General features: G+C 41.5%; 1 protein-coding gene across 5 annotated transcripts in view; it reads right to left on the bottom strand.

The window, feature by feature from the left end:
• ZNF608 (zinc finger protein 608) overlaps positions 1-17071 on the bottom strand; it is a 105482-nt gene extending 88411 nt beyond the window's left edge. For 2 of the 5 annotated variants that reach the window (XM_043912229.1, XM_043912232.1), the window contains exon 1: positions 12300-13984. In XM_043912229.1, the coding sequence (XP_043768164.1) occupies positions 12300-13214 (915 nt within the window). In that variant the 5' untranslated portion in view covers positions 13215-13984. Of the gene's footprint in view, positions 1-12299; positions 13985-14419; positions 15013-16779 lie in introns of those variants that run through there. The other 3 variants (XM_043912231.1, XM_043912230.1, XM_043912233.1) reach the window with 3 other exon arrangements.
• Between the last annotated feature and the right edge of the window lie 1784 nt (positions 17072-18855).

Genomic DNA, 18855 nt, shown 5'->3' with positions numbered 1-18855 from the left:
TATCAGCTATGATTTAGACTAAAAAATCAAGCCATTTCAAAAGGATCATACCAAAAAAAAGGTATTATAATTTAGAAAGGATAAAAACAAAACAAGATCATGGTAAGCCAGTTTAACATACTTGAGACTTTATCAAATGTGCATCAAATAACAAGTAATTTTAATGTTACAGAAGGAATGAGCTTTTTCATGGCCAGACAGCATACAAAGATATCATGTAGAAACAATACTTGTAAGTAACCAGAGTTATCATTAGGGTGACAGTTTATACACAAAAGAACTTTGAGATAAAGGGTTTCACTTCCAAGATTAATGTTAAAATAAGAAACAGTGAACTGGGGAGTGTTCAAAACGATACTTCTAGAAAATAGCACTTTACCAGTGATTTCCTTAAGCCCACTGTCCACAAATGGATTCGAAGGAATACAACTACAATGGGATAAATGCCATGATTTCTGGTCTTTACTGTTCAATATAATCTGTTGTTGGTGTTTGCTGTTCAGTGCTAAGTTTTTGCAACCCCAAGGACTGTAGCCTGCCAGACTCCTCAGTCCATATGACTTCCCAGGCAAAAATATCTAGCCCTGAAAAAAATTTAAAAATACAGAAAGAACGGAAACGACCACCTCCAATTCTGGTTGCCAGGCAACCCCTCTGCTGCACCACTTCACTGCCCTGGCTGGAAAGTTCCTCTCTGTTCAGTACCATATGCTGTGCTGCGCCGGGTCGCTCAGTCACAGCCGACGCTGTAGGCCGCCAGGCTCCTCTGTTCATGAGGATTCTCCAGGCAAGAGTACTGGAGTGGGTTGCCATGCCCTCTTCCAGGGGATCTTCCCAACCCAGGGAGGGAAAGCAGGTCTCCCGCACTGCAGGCGGATTCTTTACCGTCTGAGCCACCAGGGAAGCATTCAGTACCACAGTCACTAACTAATGAGATAGTAGGAAATTTCTGTAGAGTCCCCATTATTCAAGAGACTGCATTGCTGATGGCCATTTTAACAAAGGCTCTCCACCAACCACCACCTTCCCCACCCACCTTCTTCCCACTTCTTACTCCCTACCTCTATCACCAGTCCACCTCATCTGAACAGGAAATTCAGCAACAGCCAGTGTACCCCTCCCAGTTGAAAGAACTTTAAGCTTTTAGTTTCCTGATCAGGCAGCAAAAAAGTGACAGCCTGCCTTGGCCTTCCTCCCCTCTCTCTTTATATCTTAAAAAGTACACTTGGCTGAGCAGTTCTCACCATTCACTGATTCATTCTTTTGTGAAAAACAAGGGTAAAAACAGCTAAGCATGATCACAAAGCAGAACACTGGGCACTCAATTCCTATATCTTACAGCCTCCTTCTTTTACCTCCTGGTCCATAGGATTTGGTGACTGAATAAATCTTAATCTGTAAACAAATGGTTTGCTCTACAATTAAGCCATTCATTCTTTCTTTTTTTCTTTTTTTTTTTTTTTTAAACTGCTTGGCTGCTACCCAACCCAGAGACTTCTAGGTTCTTCCATTATTTAGTGATCCCAATGGTTAAAAGGCAATAAGCTCATTTGGAGTTTATAAAACTATGCACCGTCAACAAAAACATGTAATGTTTCCAAGACGCACAGTGGCTTCTACACACACAATGGGGAACTGTGTGTAGTCTCCCCCAAAACAAAAATGCCCAGCCCCAATTAAGCACCCTGGGGGCCTTCAAAGCAGTTATGCTAAGTTGCAAATACAGCAAGATCCACTTGAACTCCAATGGTCTTGTATGCTTTTCCTCCCAAGGTAGGGAAAAGGCTGAGGCAGACCAACCTCATTAAAGGGTAATTAGTGAACCCCGGGACTTGAGGGGCGAGCACAATCGTGCCCATTGTAAGCATTTCACCATGGGGCCACTCTTTTCTCTTTTTCTTTTTTTTAAACCCAGGAGGTCTCTACAATCTGAAAGAACCACATTTTAAATTTTTAAGGATTTAATCTGGCTCTTTTTTCTACTACCAATCTTAAGAGTAAAAAGGAAGGAAGCAAAACAAAGAGCGTTCCTACTTCTTTAGTGGAATTCCAGCATAGCTCAAAGTTTTTCAATAAAATAACTTGAATAATTCATATTCTACATACAATAAATAATTTAAGTTTACTTTTAAACAGTGAAACAAATGCTCTACCTCCTGGTTATAGAGATTGAAAACAACACATTTTTAAAAAGGACATTATAAATCAATCAATATAGGGCTTTTATAATTACATGTGACAATGTAGTGGAAAAAAATTGATCTATTTACATGTGAAGGTGTTATTTAGAAACTAATACAGATAATGTGATCAACATAACCACTTTACCATCAATAAAATTCTTCACACCTCTTTAAAACCATTATTACTGCTGATATCAATCTGCCAAGATGCTGAAGACTGAACACTACTATAAAATACACCAGTAAATGTGGCTGTTTACACTCTTTAAGACTACCACCTTTCTGCAATACCAAACCTGAGATCCCACTGCCTTGCTACTAAAATTCACAGTACAAGAGAAAGTAGTCTTTTAGGCAAGTAATAAAGCTAAATTTGAACTTCTCAGCAACCAAGATGTAAACAATTCTAATATTTACATATTATATGTAATATAATGGATGGATCAGTATCTTTGTTTAAAAAAAAAAACGACACTAAAACGGAGGAAAGAGTTTGGAGTAAGTGACTTCCCTCGGAGTAGAACCACCCCCAAACCCATGAAACACTTCCTTGCAGTGGACTATGTAGGATAAGGGGTACTAGTCACAAGAAGCCATCGACCATGCCCACCGCAGCCCACCAGGTCCAACAGCTTCCAGAAGCTGTGCTCAGGATCTGGGCACAAACTGGGGGGGGTGGGCGGGGTAATGTTAGTGTCCATAGTGATGTCTTTAACCCTGCCCTTGTATGTGTTAAGCCCAATTAATCGCCGAATTCATGTAATTTTTTGAGTATCAAATTAAAGAATTTTAAAGTGTGTAACAAATCATTTGTGTTTTTACCACATGTTACATTATAGAGATGATATACTTAGAAGCAAATTTGTGTGTATTTGTGTTCTGTTAAAACGTTGCATCAGGAGGTACCCTTCATGAAAACCTGGGCAAACATCCCTGTTATATTTTAGAAATGCAAAATTGATTTGTGTTAACTTAAACATACACAGTTCATTTTGAGAAATCTTCAAAAAGGTGGGAAAAGCTTATTATGAGATGGTGGAGGGACCCCACCGTGGTTATTGTGCTGCTTCTTTAAAAAAAAAAAAAAAAAGCCAATCTTGTGTATAGAAGGTTTCGAGGGGAAAAAAAATGCAAATCCTGGAAGTCATTCCCAACAGTTGGAAACTCTGCCTCTTCAAGCAAATCCAAGGGCTCAAAAAATAAATATTCAAGAGCATTAATTTGTTTCTAGATGTGTGCGTGCAAGTAAAACAGCAGTCATAATGTGGAAATTTCAGTCACATTTTGCAACTAATTGGAAGCAGATTAGAATTCCGCCTCAGGGGAACGTTGTCAAACTAGAAGCAAATGAAGAAAGAGGTGAAGGCGTCGTGAAGAGCTGACAGATTTACAGCGCTCAGGGCTATAAACGGGTCCAAGCTGGGAAGGAGGGCGCGGCCCGGAGGCGCGCCCCCGACACGGCCCCCACCACTCCCACCGTCGGGAGCGCGCAGCGCGGACACGCCCCCAAGGGCCCTGGGAGCTCCATCTGCTCCCCCAGAGAAACAATAAACCAGGCCTTCCTGAGAAATCCGTGGTCCTGATAAGATAGAAAACCTGCAGGCTGATAAACTCAGGAAAGAAGAGCAAACGTCAGAGGGAGAGGTTTTTTTTTTTTTTTTTTTAACCAGTGGGGGAGGGGAGCGAAAAAGCAAGCAGATTGTGGAGGATAATACAGCCATGGAGTAATGGAAACAGCTGCTCGCTTTCTACTTCAGTGTCTGGCATCTGCTGCGGCATCATGGGAAAGGCTGGTGAAGGATTTGGGCAAGGAATGTAAATGGAGACAATTGGCCAAATGGAGTTTGATGCGGAAAAGCTCAATTGCTCTGTCTTCAAATCTTGTTGTTCCCTTCGGGGAGCAGAAGCCAACAATATGACTGGACTCACATTCCACTTTCAAAGCAGTTGAAAGGTTTGGGAATGTGAACCGCTCTTCAAGCAGTTACTTCAGATGTGAAACAATATAAAGGCATAAAGCCTCGTTGTTGGAACAGCCTCCATTTGTCAAAGTGCGCGGCGGCTCGTCTTCTACTGATCTTCATGGAAAAGTTAAATCGGAGTCCTTTCTCCCCTATGGATTCCACTTTGAGAAAAATGTTTCTTAAATCACCGCTGCTTACTTACTTCTGAACTGGCTCAAGAGACAATTTCTACTTGTGGTGCCTTATTTTCCCCTTGGCTGCAAAGATTTGGTTCTAATTTCATTTCCATCACAAAAGAATTTGCAAAGAAGGAAAATGAAGAAACACATAACTGAAGTGCAGCTGTGCTAGTCATAAGCTTATAATAAAGCACAGATTTGATAGCATTATCCATGTACTGTGGTGAACCACACACAAATAAACAGTTCTCCATGAAGAATGAAAACCCGAGGCTTCAGCCCTTCCAATTCAAACATTATTGTTGCTTTTAACATGAGCCATCCATAAATCAGCCGAGGAGGTGACAGGAAATCCAAAAGTAATCTGGTCTGGCTAGGCACACTTTGTTAAAAAAAATAATAATAACAATAAGAGATTATTTCCAATTCATCCTGGTGATGTTCTCAGTGAATGGGTAAAACTATAAAATCCAGGCATGGAAACAAATAGTACTTTTATGCCAACTGAATTCAAACACATGGTAGGTATAGCAACCAAAAAAGTACAGCCTTTCAGTAAGAGGAAAGCATGTAACCTACCAGGGAAGGACTTAAGGACCTTTGAACCTGCAGTGACTAATGCAAAAGACAAAAAGGGTGGATCTAAAGCAGCCAGAGGACCATATGTGCTTTCCTGAGAAACCAAACCAGGAGTTTTCCTTAATCAAAAGGACACACAGTGACTTCTAGGAGTTCCTGAAAGTGTGACCAATTGGAATTTGGTCGTCTGTTGCTAATTGAAGCATATAAAAGAGTCCGTTTCTTAAAATACACTTTTTTAAAAAAAATTCACTGCCACATGACAAAAACCAGAATCAAGTTGACTGGTAGAACATCAGTGCAACCAAAGACCAAGCTATTATTTCAAACTGTCAGGGGAAGGCAGTAAAATTGCTACCAGGTCTCCTTAAGTTACCCTTCAATAAAAAGAAGCCATCAGGGAAATAAGAGGAAAAGAAAACACATCAAAACCTTAAAAGTCCCTTTAAGTAAAATTATACGTCTGGGGCACCATGCCATCTGTTCTGTGGTTAACATAATAAGCCAATTCCACGACCTAAATATCTGCTTTCTAAAATCATTATGTACAACACAAAATATAATCAATATATTTTTAAACTGTAAAAGCTGTCTTTTACGGCATTATTGAAATATGCCTAGATGTCCCCATAGGCACTTTTTTCTTAAGGTGCTAGTGAGAATAAGGATTCCCAGGAGTTGCAAAAAGCCAGTGGGTGAGCTAGAACAGTCACAGTGAATAATAAAAAAAACTGGGCTGGGAGGTAGGGATGAGAAAGAAGAAAGAGTAGCTTTGAAAAATCAACAGCAGTGTCTATCTATCACTTCCAACCCATTTGTTTGAGCACCCTTCCCTTTGAGTTCTCTATTACAACCAAAATATATATTATTAAATTTTCATTTAGCTTCACAGGATGGAATGGGGTGGGGGTCGGGGCGGGGAAGAGGTCTTTCTGAGTACCAGATGAGATCCACATGGTTTAGGGGTCACTAACCTATCAAAATATAAGAAGTATTTGCTTTGTAATCTCTTCGGTTCTTCAGGCAAAAGCCATAATCTATTTCAAAACCTTTTCAAAGGTTATGTCTACCCAGAATTTAGCAGGTATGCGGAACTCAATTCTAGGAACAAGGTGCCAATCTCCCTGTCTTGAGTATCCTTTATACCACCCCAAAACAACATTACAAACTGCCCAACTGATGATTAATCTACTATGAATTATTTAACAACCCTTCATTCAGTAGCAAAGGCTTTGTTCCCATTGCAAAACCTTTAAGGTTGAATTAAAAAGAACATGCAACAGAGAGCAAGAAGTCACTAAAGAAACATCATCTGAAAGAGAGACATGGATGGATATAGAGGGGCCAATTACTTTGTAGCAGAGTGGAACAGAAAAATCAACTGTGACTTTTTTAAAAAGAATAAAGCCCACAGTAACTAAAAACTCCCAATCCACTCCCAATCCAACAGCTGTGTATGAAATTATAACATTTCTATATATATGTCTATGAATAAATACCAGTCACAGAGTACCAATCTGATCCCTCCGAGAGCCTGTAGTGATGACTGAAGTCATTCCTGAGATAGAGATTTCACCTGTTCTCTTTCCCTGTAACTTTAAATATACAGATTAAGAGGGTATTATTATTTATTGACAATAGTACTAGTGAAGAGGGGTTATTTCTACTCTGCTGTTGCTAAGGATCTCTTAGTATTTCCTTAGTTCTGGCTTCTATGTTCTACAAGAATGCAATACAAGGAACTTAAGGAATCAACTGTTTAGTATTCAAGCAAAACCCTTGATGTTCAGATCACCGGCAAGTTCAGAGTGCTGGCAATCAAAACTATGTTGTGCTACAGTAATTACTATGAAAAACTTCCAGTGCTTAATATTAAAGAATAGAATAACATGATCATTCCACCTCTTCTGCACGTCTAGAGTGTGTTCAACATGGCAATTATCTCTGTTCAAGAAGCAGAGAGTTTAAACTGCATTGAAACTCAATTATAGCCATGACTTTTTAAACATACACTTCAAAAGGCAGGTTTCATCACATTCAAATCATTGAGCAAAATCTCCCCAGCTTAGAAAAAACTAGATTTTATCCCTCTCCCACAAGACCTCTTCAAGAATAAAAATGATTTCTTTTTAGTTTTTGGACCCACTTCTTCCTTCATTTAAGTAGGGGGATGACTGAGCCATGGTGAAAGACAAAGAGAGATCCCATCTGATAAAAGCATGGGATGTGCAGCTCTCCCAAATGTCATTACCACACCACCTAGAACTGCCACCATTCTTAAAAACAAGATCACACACTTGTTAACAAAAAACACATCACTTTGCTACTTTGAAGAATGCAAAAGAACTAGGAGTGGTAGATTTATGAGTTAAGTGTTCAAGGCTCAAATAGCTTTCCAATTATCAAGAGCCTCTTAGGAAGAGCAGGAATGCATGTGTTAATGACCACAACCAGGGGTTCCTTCTCCACTTTTTTGTCAGAACCCAGGCACATCCTCCCTGCAGCTTCACCATTAACATGTCTGTTTCCTGTCAGCCCACTCAGAGATAATGTCATTTATCTCAGGGAGGCACAAGCCCAGTCATTAGCTTCTATAAAAGACCTCAAACAAAGGCCGGATAATGCTTTACCCAGGGCTCTTACTAAAACCAGAACCCAGAAGCTTGGCGGTCTAAAAGTCAAGGACTCCAAAGTTATCGTCGTTAAAAGAATATTTTCCTCATGATCAACAATCCTGGACTAATAGCTCTGAACCAGAGTAAGGTCTATGGAGAGCAAATACCAGTTCAGGACACTACCACATACAATTAGATCAACCGATAAACGCTGACCAGAGCTAGCCTGGGAGAGCCTTTGCCCCTCTTGCCTCCAGGGGGAAAATTGACAGAATAATTCAGATACTGACTAAATAGTTAGATCTTTGAAGAACTGACCCCTCATTGTGACTGCCTGCAGGAACTGAATAACCATTATAAAGTGTTCAATGGTTGGGCTTCTGGAAATCTTTTAAATAAAAGTGGAACTGGTTAAAATAAATGTAGGAACATGTGTTTTCACAGTGTTGCTCATATTACTGCAATTCTGAGTTTCTATGAAGTACCAGGTGAACTTTTTTTAAATTAAAAAAAAAAACAGGCACATACAGACACAGTCAAAATTGGAGCAAATCTCAGCCATTCAACCCATGTTTTTCATGCTGAAAATGAAGAACAGATGGTTCTTTCCATGTTGTTTGAATCTGGTTATTGAACACCTCTGTGGTTAGGGAGATTTCTGCTTAGCACTTTCGGCATACATTTCATTTACTAACTATAAAATGCTGCTTAGGAAAAATAAGTCTTTATAACACTCTAATTAAAACCATCTTGCAGCCAAGCAATTTTACTTGAAGAGCATTCTTAACCTCATGACATTTTGACAATCAATCCCTCTCGCCCACCCTCCCCTTCTTTTTACAGACTATTTGCAAAGTTATTAAAAGTTGGTAAACATTATTTATCTCTTTTAGCACAATCAGTTGTTGAGTTTTCTTTTTTTTACATCTCTCCAGCAAACCCAGCAGATTTCAGATACTATGCTCAGAACCCAGTGATGTGCCTGGCCATGCAAATATGCCAAGCTTCCATGGGTTCTCACAGAAAACTTCCTTGGGGAAAGGGCAGCCCGTCTCAAAAGCCCTGTCACCCTGTGAGGAAGCCAACAGAAAAGAAAGGGGCTGCATCAGTGCTGATTGGGAGCTGCCCTTAGTTACCAACCTTTTTAACAGCTAAGTCCCTTATGTAGCTTTCCAAACAGTTTGCTGTCTAACACCAATGGACTTTGTTCTTTAATTATAGCAAATGACCCTTCTGCCCTTTTATTTCACAGTAGATAAACTGTGCTCTCTAAGTAGAATTTGTAGGGGGCACTGTATTTGGGGGGAAGCCTATCATTCACAAAACTCATTAATCAAAATATGTTCTTCAACTACTCACACTCACTTAGACAACGTGCCAGAATTCCCTAGTGAAGTGTAAAAAGCCTTCTACAAGAGAATAAAATGAATGATATCCTTTATAGCCAGGTCCATTTGTAGATACCACATGTAGGCCATTAAGAACCAGTTTAATGAAAGCAGCACAATATTACTGAAATCATTCTCTTTGCTAAATGTGCACTGAATAGTTAGAACTCCAGACCCAAACATAAGATTCCCTGTGCTTTTTATGTGTATCTGAAGTCTCAGCTGTTTTTAAGAATTCATCTATGTATTTTTTAATTGCTCAGTGATCAAATAAACCCATATACCATACTGAACTTTAGCCCGGCTGATTGCCTGTGTCTGATAAGCCAAAACTATAAGACAGTTAAGGAGAACACATGCAGAAGAACCTCAATGCAGGCTATTATGCTTCAAAAGAAAAGGAGGGGGCAGGTGGAGAAGCAGGTTTTAACAACCAAAAGCCAACCTGTCAAATCTACTTATTCAGACACGTCACTGGTGGCTTAACCACAAAATGGGCTATAGAAATACAGCTCAAACATCTTAGAATTATGGCATGTTTTGATTTTGTTCACGTATTAAGGGAGTGGCGACTTTTACAACATACTTGTGGTTTCCACATAAAGGAGTAGAACGCTCATTGATTTAATTAGGTTTCATAAGGTCCAATTTATCATGTTTTACATGACTTTCTGTAGTGAAGAAACAGAATAAACAGACCAAAAATAGACATTTAAGCATGCTGTGAAAATTAACCGGTGACAGCAAGTCTTATGAATCTCCTGTGAACCATCCAACCACGGAGGAAAAAAAAAAGCACATACACCACATTACACCCCCCCCCCGCCCCCACTCTGGTTTTCACATTTGGCCCCTTCATGAGCCACATCCGACTGCTGAAAATTAATCATCTTCACTTTTGAGACACTTACTCTTCACAGCCCAGAAAATCAAACAAGGCTTTGAAATTAAAACATTGTACAAAAACGTCAAAAAAAGGATGCCTCAGTGTCTGAATTATCTTGTCAGGTAAAGCTTGTCCTACTAAATCTTTCCCTCCTCAAGAGGTCTCCTCCCATCATTAGAAATTATTTTCTAAATTGAAGTCGCATTTTACACAACCAAGAGTTAGTAAGAGTTAGTAACTGGAGTTACTTCCCTGGGAGGCATCTGTACAAGGCAGTGCTATTCCTGTGTGCCAAGGAGGAAACATTCTTAAGAAAGTCCTGCTGGGGTGGGGTGGACGTAGACAGGAAAGCCTGAAGGAGCAAGCTCCCAGATCCTGGGCCCACACTACAGGATTCAAGGCCCTGAGCGCCATCCCTGAAGGGTCGCTGTGCCCACACCAGCAGCTGTGGTTGGCAGTGGTGTGAATCGAAATACACTATGCTTGTTCCCCTCCTCCACCCCAGACCTGTCATGACTTGTATGCTCTTCATTTAGGTCATTCATATTATCACATTTACACTGCTCTGACTGAAGATGAGTTGCATATATATGAATAATTTAATTCTTTCATTTTTCATCCAGTTTCCTCTGTGACTGGAAAGTGAAAAGAACACAAAAAAACTGGAGAACCAACACCATGCTCTAATCTCAGTTGCCATGACAGCAGCCTTTGAGATACTGAAATGTCCCGATTGCCAGCTAAACAAAATTGTTGAATGTGAACATTTGGCTGGAAGATTAAAAGGCTAAGGGGAATGCAAAAGGGCAGTACCTCCCACATTCCAGGCAGCAGTGAATCCAATCAAATGGCTCTGACTCCTTAACCACAGCCATTGTGAGCACTGGATTAGGGCAATTCATCTAGATAGTTAGAGCAGATTAGAACTGCAATTTGAAGACTATTGGCAACAAAAGTAAATGCACTACTGTACTAATAAGACTTCAGAACGCCCTTTAGCAGAAATTGTGTGAAACCCTACATTTCAGCATAAGAATCAAAACCTGGATTTTTTTTAAAATGTATTTAAGTTCATCAGTTCAAAATGCTGTCTGACCAGAAGCAGGCATGCAGAAGGTTTTTTTGATTTTGGCATCATCTACACCTTAATGTACCTTCATCAACTTCTAAAATTATAAAACCAAAACTTCATTCCTGTACTAACATTTAAATCTTTAACAGAGGAAAACAAAAAGATTTAAACAGACAGCGGTGAGTAATTGGACACAGAAATTGTCACCCTAAAACATTTCACAATTCTGATAATGTGAGAAATAGCAAAAATTAAATAATTGAATAAGCATATATATCCAAACAATCATGCCACCAACCACATGATATGCATTCTGCTTCCGCAAGGCCCAATCTACAGCATTAACAGTTAACTTTATAGAGTCAGCACTTCTCCCCCAGCTCACTCTCAGCCTGCTCAGTGGACTGAGTGCCTTCAGCTCTGGGACATTACTTAATGCACAGTCATTGCCAGAGCTTTAAGTCCTAGGCCTCCAGCACTAAGCCACACAACACTGGGGGCAATTTTGCAAAGGCAATGTCTCACCAGACTTTCAGACAATGACAAAAGATGGGCAGAAGGGTCCAAATTACCTAAATCAACCCTCCCCACTGCTCAGATGCAACACATATTTAGAGCACCTTTTGGCTCTGTTTTCACATCTCAGCACGCCAATCCACCAAGTCTATTTCACTTTTCTTACCAACCTTCCAGCTCTCTGGTCAAGCCAGAAATCCAAGCGATAACACTCTTCAAATCTCTAGCTAAGAACTGGGCAAGGGAACAAGGAAAGAGCCCTGGCAGCCACAAAAAAACCATTCCACTCTTGCTACACAGTTATGAAACCAGTGACCCTAGGATACCAAGGTTTCAGTCAAGAACAATAACAGGACGATATCCTTTAACAGGATTATTCTGGAGAACATCATGAGAAAATAAATGTGTGGAGAGTGGAGTGTAAATTAGAATCCTAGACACACTTCTATGGTGAGAGAACGTGAACCCTGCACCTAAGGACACATTACCAAAAATACTAGGACATGCACATGAAAACAGAAGACAGTTCTCCTTAGGGGAGAAACCAGGACAAGAGGTACATGGGTCCAGGAGCAGGTTTTCTATTAAAAGCACATCGCAACTGGCTGACTGGCCAACAGCACTTGGGTAAAGCAAAAGGTACTTAGAGCACTAAGACCCTCCCACCTGAGGACCCAAACACTAGCACCAGAAGCAGCAGTAGCGGCAGAAGCAAGAGCTAAACACTGCACCCAAGTAAGCTACCCCAGACCAAACGTTCACAGAAAAGATGCACAGAAGAGAAATCTCACAACGAACCAGAAAGCACGGAGAAGTGCAAGGCACATAGAGGCACACCCCCCCCCCCCGCCCCCGACTCCCACACAAATGCACACAAAGAGAAAAGTAGGAGATCTAAGAAGGCGACTTTATCCTACCTTCTCAGTTTTCAGTTTCTTGATTCGCCTGTGGCTCTCCTCCTCCTCCTCTTCCTTCTTTACCAACACAGAGTTTCCCATGAGCCCTGAATCCGGGGCACTTTTGCTAACTTCCCCGGCAGCCGTGACGCTGCCACTCCCAGAGCCCCCGCAGTGGAAGGGGCTCGCGCCACCTCCATTGCTCTTGGCCCCAAAGCCATAGAGGTGCCCCCCGGAAGGGGCCTGGCTGCCACTGCCATTCTGGTGGCCCTGAAGCAGATCGTGCTTGTCCTTCCTGGATTTCCCCGCATCCTTATCCCGCTTGGCGCCTCGGTTGCTCTGGCTTTTACCTGGCTTCTCCTCTTTGCTTTTCCCGCAGGAGGCCGCCCCCGCGGTAGCGGCGGAGGTGCCGGTGCTGGTGCTGTTGCCGTTCGGGTTGCCGCCGCCGCCGCCGCCGCCGCCGCTCACACTTTGACCCAGCGCTGAATTCATGCCAGTTGCCTCTCCAGGGCGCCCTTGGACTTCCTGCCTCTTGCCAGTGCCGCTGATCTCGGGAATCCCATACAAGGCAGCAGAAGGCAGAGATTTATTAGCATCCTTAGAAGTTTTACTCCTTTTCACTTTTGATTTGCTGGTCTCTTTGTGTGAATTCCCCTGGGGAGCAGAGGGCTGAACAGAAGCAAATTTTAGGCCATCAGCTAAGGCCGCGGTAGCACCGGCCCCACTGGAGGCCAGACCTCCACAATCCTTGGAGTTGCTGCTGCTAGTAGTGTTGGTGGAATTATTCATTTCAAATTTCTGTCTGTCCTTCTCCAAATCAGCGTCCAAATCAATTATTAAATTTCCAACCCCGATTTCCCAATCATCGCCACTGTCATAAGTATCAACCGTATTTGGATCCACACCTTTTCCTGCCGTAGAAATGTTCACTGACATCCTGAAGATGAGATCTCTAGAATAAAAATCCGATGAACTTTCCTTTGGAGATGAGGGGACATTCGTTTAGCTCCGCTGGGCTTTCTCTTTAAAAAAAAAAAAAAAAAAAAGTCTTCTAATCTTCCTCTTCTTTTTCCTGCCCCAGGAATGGGTCCAGGGATTTTACACCCTTCAGTCCAGGTCCACCTTTTCCTGTGAAGGGGGAAAAGTCGAATATTTCTTGTCTGGGTGTTACCAGAATAAAAAACGATTAATATTGGGGAGTCAGTAAGGGGTACAGGGAAGGATGGTGAGGAAGGTGGCTCATGTATTGTCTCCACAGTCCAATATCAGGTTTAAAGAAAAATAACCAAACCCAAAAAACATACCCATGACAGTAAGCATCTTACAGTAGCTAAAAAAGAAAAGCCCTTTATCAACGACACAAAGATAATCACTTTTAAAAGGCATTAAAATATCTTAAGGATCTGAGTGAAGTCCAGAAAGGTTTAAGGAAAAAAAAAAAAAAAAGAGTTTAGCTTTTTTTTTTTCCCTAGCACATACACATGATAACAATCCCAGAAACACAGGCTGAACACTCAGACAAGAGGAAGGAACACGTTTTAAACACCCTTAAACATGTCCTAGATCTCACAATTGAAAAGACCAGACCCTGGAAGTTCTCTGAGGCCAGTTTCAGAATGATGTTGCTAAATTTTCCTCATTTCTAATTTTATTACTTCTTTTTACAAATTGTCTGGGCAATCTGTTTTTTGTTCCCAGTAAGGAACAGAAAAAAACAACCAATACCCCCCCACACCCCATACACATGCCCCCATCTCCTATCCTCTCTTCCCCAACAGTTTATACAATTTTGTACACACACGTCTTTAAGATCATTTCTCTATTTTAAAAAAGACAGTGCTAAATAAAAGGCTAAATATCTGCCTTTTGAGGAAAAAAAATTACATCTAAACAATTCTACCATATTCCTAGGTCACAGACTGGCTCAATCTGTTAAATATGGTGCTACTGACTGTACGGGAAACTGATTAAGACATACACTTTAAGTGATCTGCGCCAAGGTGGCCTCAATGACCGCAAATGAGTGTGTGTTTGACAAAGATCAGTTAAAACGGTTTTTAAAGGGATCAGCCCCTTTTTAACAGTTGATTGTCAAGGAAAAAAAATAAATATACATACACACACACACAGACATTGCTTACCTTTAATCCTTTATCATTTTTTAATTAGGCCAGCAAATCAAAATGCCTTTCCCACTCCACTCGGCAAACAAGCCTGTGCCTCATTTTACTTAAACACCAAATGATCAAGAAGGAACGAACCAAATAACACATCTCAGCCAGAATAATCACTCGATAACATTATTCCACTTCCCCACCCCCCCTTTTGGCAAACGGATCAGTCCTTTTCTCCTTAAAAAAATGTGTCACTGTACAGCTGGAAGATGTTTCACATTCACAACAGAAGCACCAAAGGGTTTTTTTCCCTCTTAACAAGCATCGAGAATAATAGTTTTAAAAAAGAGAGCGCTTAGAGAAAAAAGTTTTCCCAACTTCTCATTCCGCCTTCAGTTCCAGACTTCAGAGTCACCGTGATCAGTAAGTAATGATCCCATGTAGCAAACCTACAGGCGTCCGCTAGTAACAAGACAGAATGTGCTAACATCGGGATAAATTAGTGAAAGGGAAGAAAGAATAAGAAGAAAGGACTGAAAATCTGGGCTGGATTCCGCCTGTTAGTCGGGAAGTGGCATTTTTCCGCCCGTCCTGACAGATTTGATTTCTTGAACTAACTTAAGAGGAAAGGGGCGGGGGGGGGGGGAAGGGGGGGGGGAGAGAGGGACAGAGGGGAAGGAGGAAGAGGAGGAGGAAAGGGTGGGATGAGAAGCTGAACAAGAGGAGAAAAAGAAAGGTGTGGAGGGGGAGGGGAGCAGATGATTCAGTGAGCTGATAAACCAGTTACAACAGCATTCGCTCGGGGCGGCGGGCGGCGGGGTGGGGAAAATAACGGCGTTTAAAATTGGTTCAGTCTTCGAAACCTGAAAGGATGTGATGTTTTCCTGTTTTATGTTATTTTAAGAAAAAGGAACCGAGTTCCTAGTATAGTCCCCGAGGGGGGGAAAAAATCCGCTGTCGCTCAAGCCAATCAGTCATGTGGTAATTCGATAATTAGAGTTAAAAAAAAAAAATTTTTTTTAAAGGCGACCTTTTTCAGGACAGTTTTTCCCATTTATAGTCGCAGCAAACGGTGCGTCTCCTTTTTATTTTTCTCTCCTCCTCCTCCCTCACCCACCACCTCCTGTGTTTAGTCAGATGGCCCCGGAGCTTGGCTTAGTATTTTTAATTAGCTGGCGTTTGGAAGCTAAAAGCAGTAATGAATTGTTGATGGATTGGAAGTGGAGAGTCGCTTTGCTGGAAATGTCGGGGCTGGGAGAGGGGGATGGGCGAGTTAGCAACAACCAACCATCTAAAAGGAGCGATTTTGTTACAGTGCAAGCCTTTCACATCACGTGAGGATCAAGGGCTCAATTGGTTGTCGTGAGAACAAAAATGGTGACAAGCGTATCAAGAAAATACTGATCTGGTCTTTAAAAAAAACCTGAAGGTCTCTCCCCTCCCCCTGCACACACTCTACCCCCCCCCCCCGCCACCTCCCCCCCACCCCCGCCCTTGCAGTGGGAGCAGCTACAAGTTATGAATGTGAAACATTTCTCGCAAATCTAGGCTCTCGGAAGTTCGGAAGGAGTGAAATGTAATGAGCACAAGAGCAAAGCAGATGTTTTAAAGAAACACCTTATAAACCTTTCCTCAACTTATCTCCAATTTGTCGGCTTTGCCAAGGGGCCAGGGATGGAGAAGACTAGTCGAAGGGGGAGGGCACCTCCACGCTACTTGGATTTTAGGGAACCCCCCCCCCCATGTCTTAAACAAAGAAAAACATTTTACTAGCTCCAAGCCAGGTCCTGTAATAAACACACCATTGTTACTATTTGTGGGTTTGTTTGGGTTGGGTGGGGCATTTTTCCCCCTTAATGGTGTTTTTGCAGCTTGCTTTTTTAAGGAGGTGGAAAATGGTAATTATAACCATTACATGTAGTGGGTGACTATTCCCTTGCTTAATATTAAATTATTGGGCACTGGATGTGACAAGAGACAGAAATCGGCTTGTTCTGCCCTTGCCCCCATTTTCCTGGCTCGGTTTTGAAGGGGGTCCTGTCCAGCTAGGACAGGAGAAGGAGAGGGAGAGGTGAGGTGCGCTAGAGAACGGACACTGCAGATCAGGATTTGTAACTGTGTCACTTTTATTCTCCTTGGGTGAGAGCCCCAAAGGTAATTTACTCTTAAGTTACCCCGAGTGCCCAGTCAAGCTTAATTTGTGTGAAGAAGTTACAAATGCTTCACCCTCCACTGAATAAAAATTCACCCTTCTTGGGTTGCTGTTCTCAATGCAAAAGCCAAACCCTGTAACTAGTTCCTCATTTCAATGCATAAAACTCGCACATTCCCCTGCATGAAGTCCCCGCTAAGTGCTATAGAGAGACACACCACGCAACCGTACTTACGGTCTGTATTGGATCGAGTTGACCTTTTCCTTCTAACTGCATTGAATGTGTTTGGTTGCAGCCGCTTTATTTTGGAAATTATAATCTCTTCAACAAATTTATTATTAAAGAAGATGGACCATCAAATGTCACAGACTGTCCTGTGTATTTTTTTATATAAAAGCAAAAATTAAAAGAAAAAAAAAGGAAAAGAAAAATCCCCCTGGTGCACACACACAAGCTTGTTCTGCAACACTGAAATCAGGACTGAAACACAACACACACACAGGGGGAGTGGAGCGAGAGGAGCTCGCAGCCTCTATACCTGAAAGGGACTTTTCTTTGTTCCCATTGCCCTTTCTCATCGGGCCAATCAGAGAGCAGCTTTTATGAAACTGGGCTCTCTCATTGGTTAGCTGCTTTCTCTTGGCTACTGTAGGGGGTTGAGATATACACACGTATAAAACACACACAGGGAACGGGTGGGGGTGCGGTGGGGGGTGGTTGTGGAGACAAAGCGTTTTATTTTCCAACCAGGTTGGGGTTGAGGAACCTCCTGCAGTAAGATTGAAAAAAAAAAAAAAAAAAATGGTGCGCCCGTTTCAATTACTACATCATCCACATAAAACACTAATTTATTAAAACAAATCTCAAACAGGCTGCGAAGAGAGGATGTCGGTAAATACAAGTTTGATTGTGTTATCTTGGGGGAAATAATGTATGTGATCGCTCGGGTGGCACAGGGAAGCCAAATGAGCCACTAGCGCCTAGCGAGGAGAAAAAGGAGGCTGGCTGTGTGGAAATGACTAGGAGCGTTTTGCTGGCTTCCCTTCCGTGTTGCGAGGACTCGGCAGCGCGAACTCCCAAGACTGATTTTCTGTATTGCAGCTTCTGGCTTTCAACCCTCCCCCACCACTTTGCCCTTCTTCCAATTTTTTTTTTTTTTTCTTTCCCTGTGTCTCTCATTTTACTCGCTGATTAAATAAGAAAAATCGATCTGGGGGTGAAGGCGGTGGTGGGGAAACAAGTAACCCTTTTGTTCCCAGGCTTCTGGTCCACAAGCAATGAAGTGTGAACGCTAGCAACCATTTAACCACCACTACGTGAATGGTTCTTCCCTGGAATTAGTAACAAAGCTTTTCCACCTGGTCCTAGGCAGCTCCAAAAAAATTAAAAATAAATAAGGTCCCAGCCAACCATATTAACACCTCGGGCCAGCCTCATTTTTTAAAAAAATCGATTTGTGGGAGATAAATACACTAGGAAGATTAACCCCTTTAAACAGTCCCTGTGCCATTTTTAAGCGGAGGGATTGTCAGAGTTCCCCTTACTCCAAATATTTAACCCCCTCTTGGGGAAAGCCGGTGTCAAAGTCCTCAGAAGGCAACACCCTGCGATTCACTGAGAACTCGAAAATATTTTAGAATGTATTGTAGGACAAATGCCAACAACCTAGTTAATGGAACTCTGAGGTCACAGGACAAAAGAGGTTAATATGAAATAACAAGTTCAGTATTGTACTGTAACAGTGAATATACTTAAGTGAATGTATTTATATATATATTAAGCTTTTAAAGCACTTTTAGTTTTAATTTTTCATTGTTATTTTCTATCACTTTTAGGAGCTGTAATATGGAAACTTTAAAGTCAAGGGTGACTTTTCAAATTTAATTGAAAGCGTCAGGATCTTAAGTTTTAAAGATCCAGCACTACTGGGTTTGTAATTTCTGCATGACAGTTACAATTTAAGAATGTGTCTTAACTGAGTTCAACTGGACATATAAAGTGAATTAGAGCTAGCAGAAGATTGCTTATGATGTAAATATTCAGTGATGACCTTGTGGATCAATAAAAATATGTCACATGTTTTAGGTAATGTCTATGACTCGTGTTTGAACTTTCAATATCTGTAGTTCATTTTTTTAAAATGCCAATTAGTTGTTTCACTACCCAAGATGAACTTTATTCAAAGCTGCAAATAGTAATAAACAGCAGTTTACATCCCTTGCTGAGGTACATAAACCAGAGGAATGAATCTATAAGAGTCCTTAGATCTGCCTAAAAAGATTTACTTTCAAAGCAAAGCTATACATTAAC

The sequence above is a fragment of the Cervus elaphus genome, chromosome 9, assembly GCF_910594005.1.
Source record: "Cervus elaphus chromosome 9, mCerEla1.1, whole genome shotgun sequence".
In the NCBI taxonomy this organism is placed as follows: Eukaryota; Metazoa; Chordata; class Mammalia; order Artiodactyla; family Cervidae; genus Cervus; species Cervus elaphus.
Note: the sequence above shows the minus strand (reverse complement) of the source record. Positions and strands in the feature narration are given on the sequence as shown.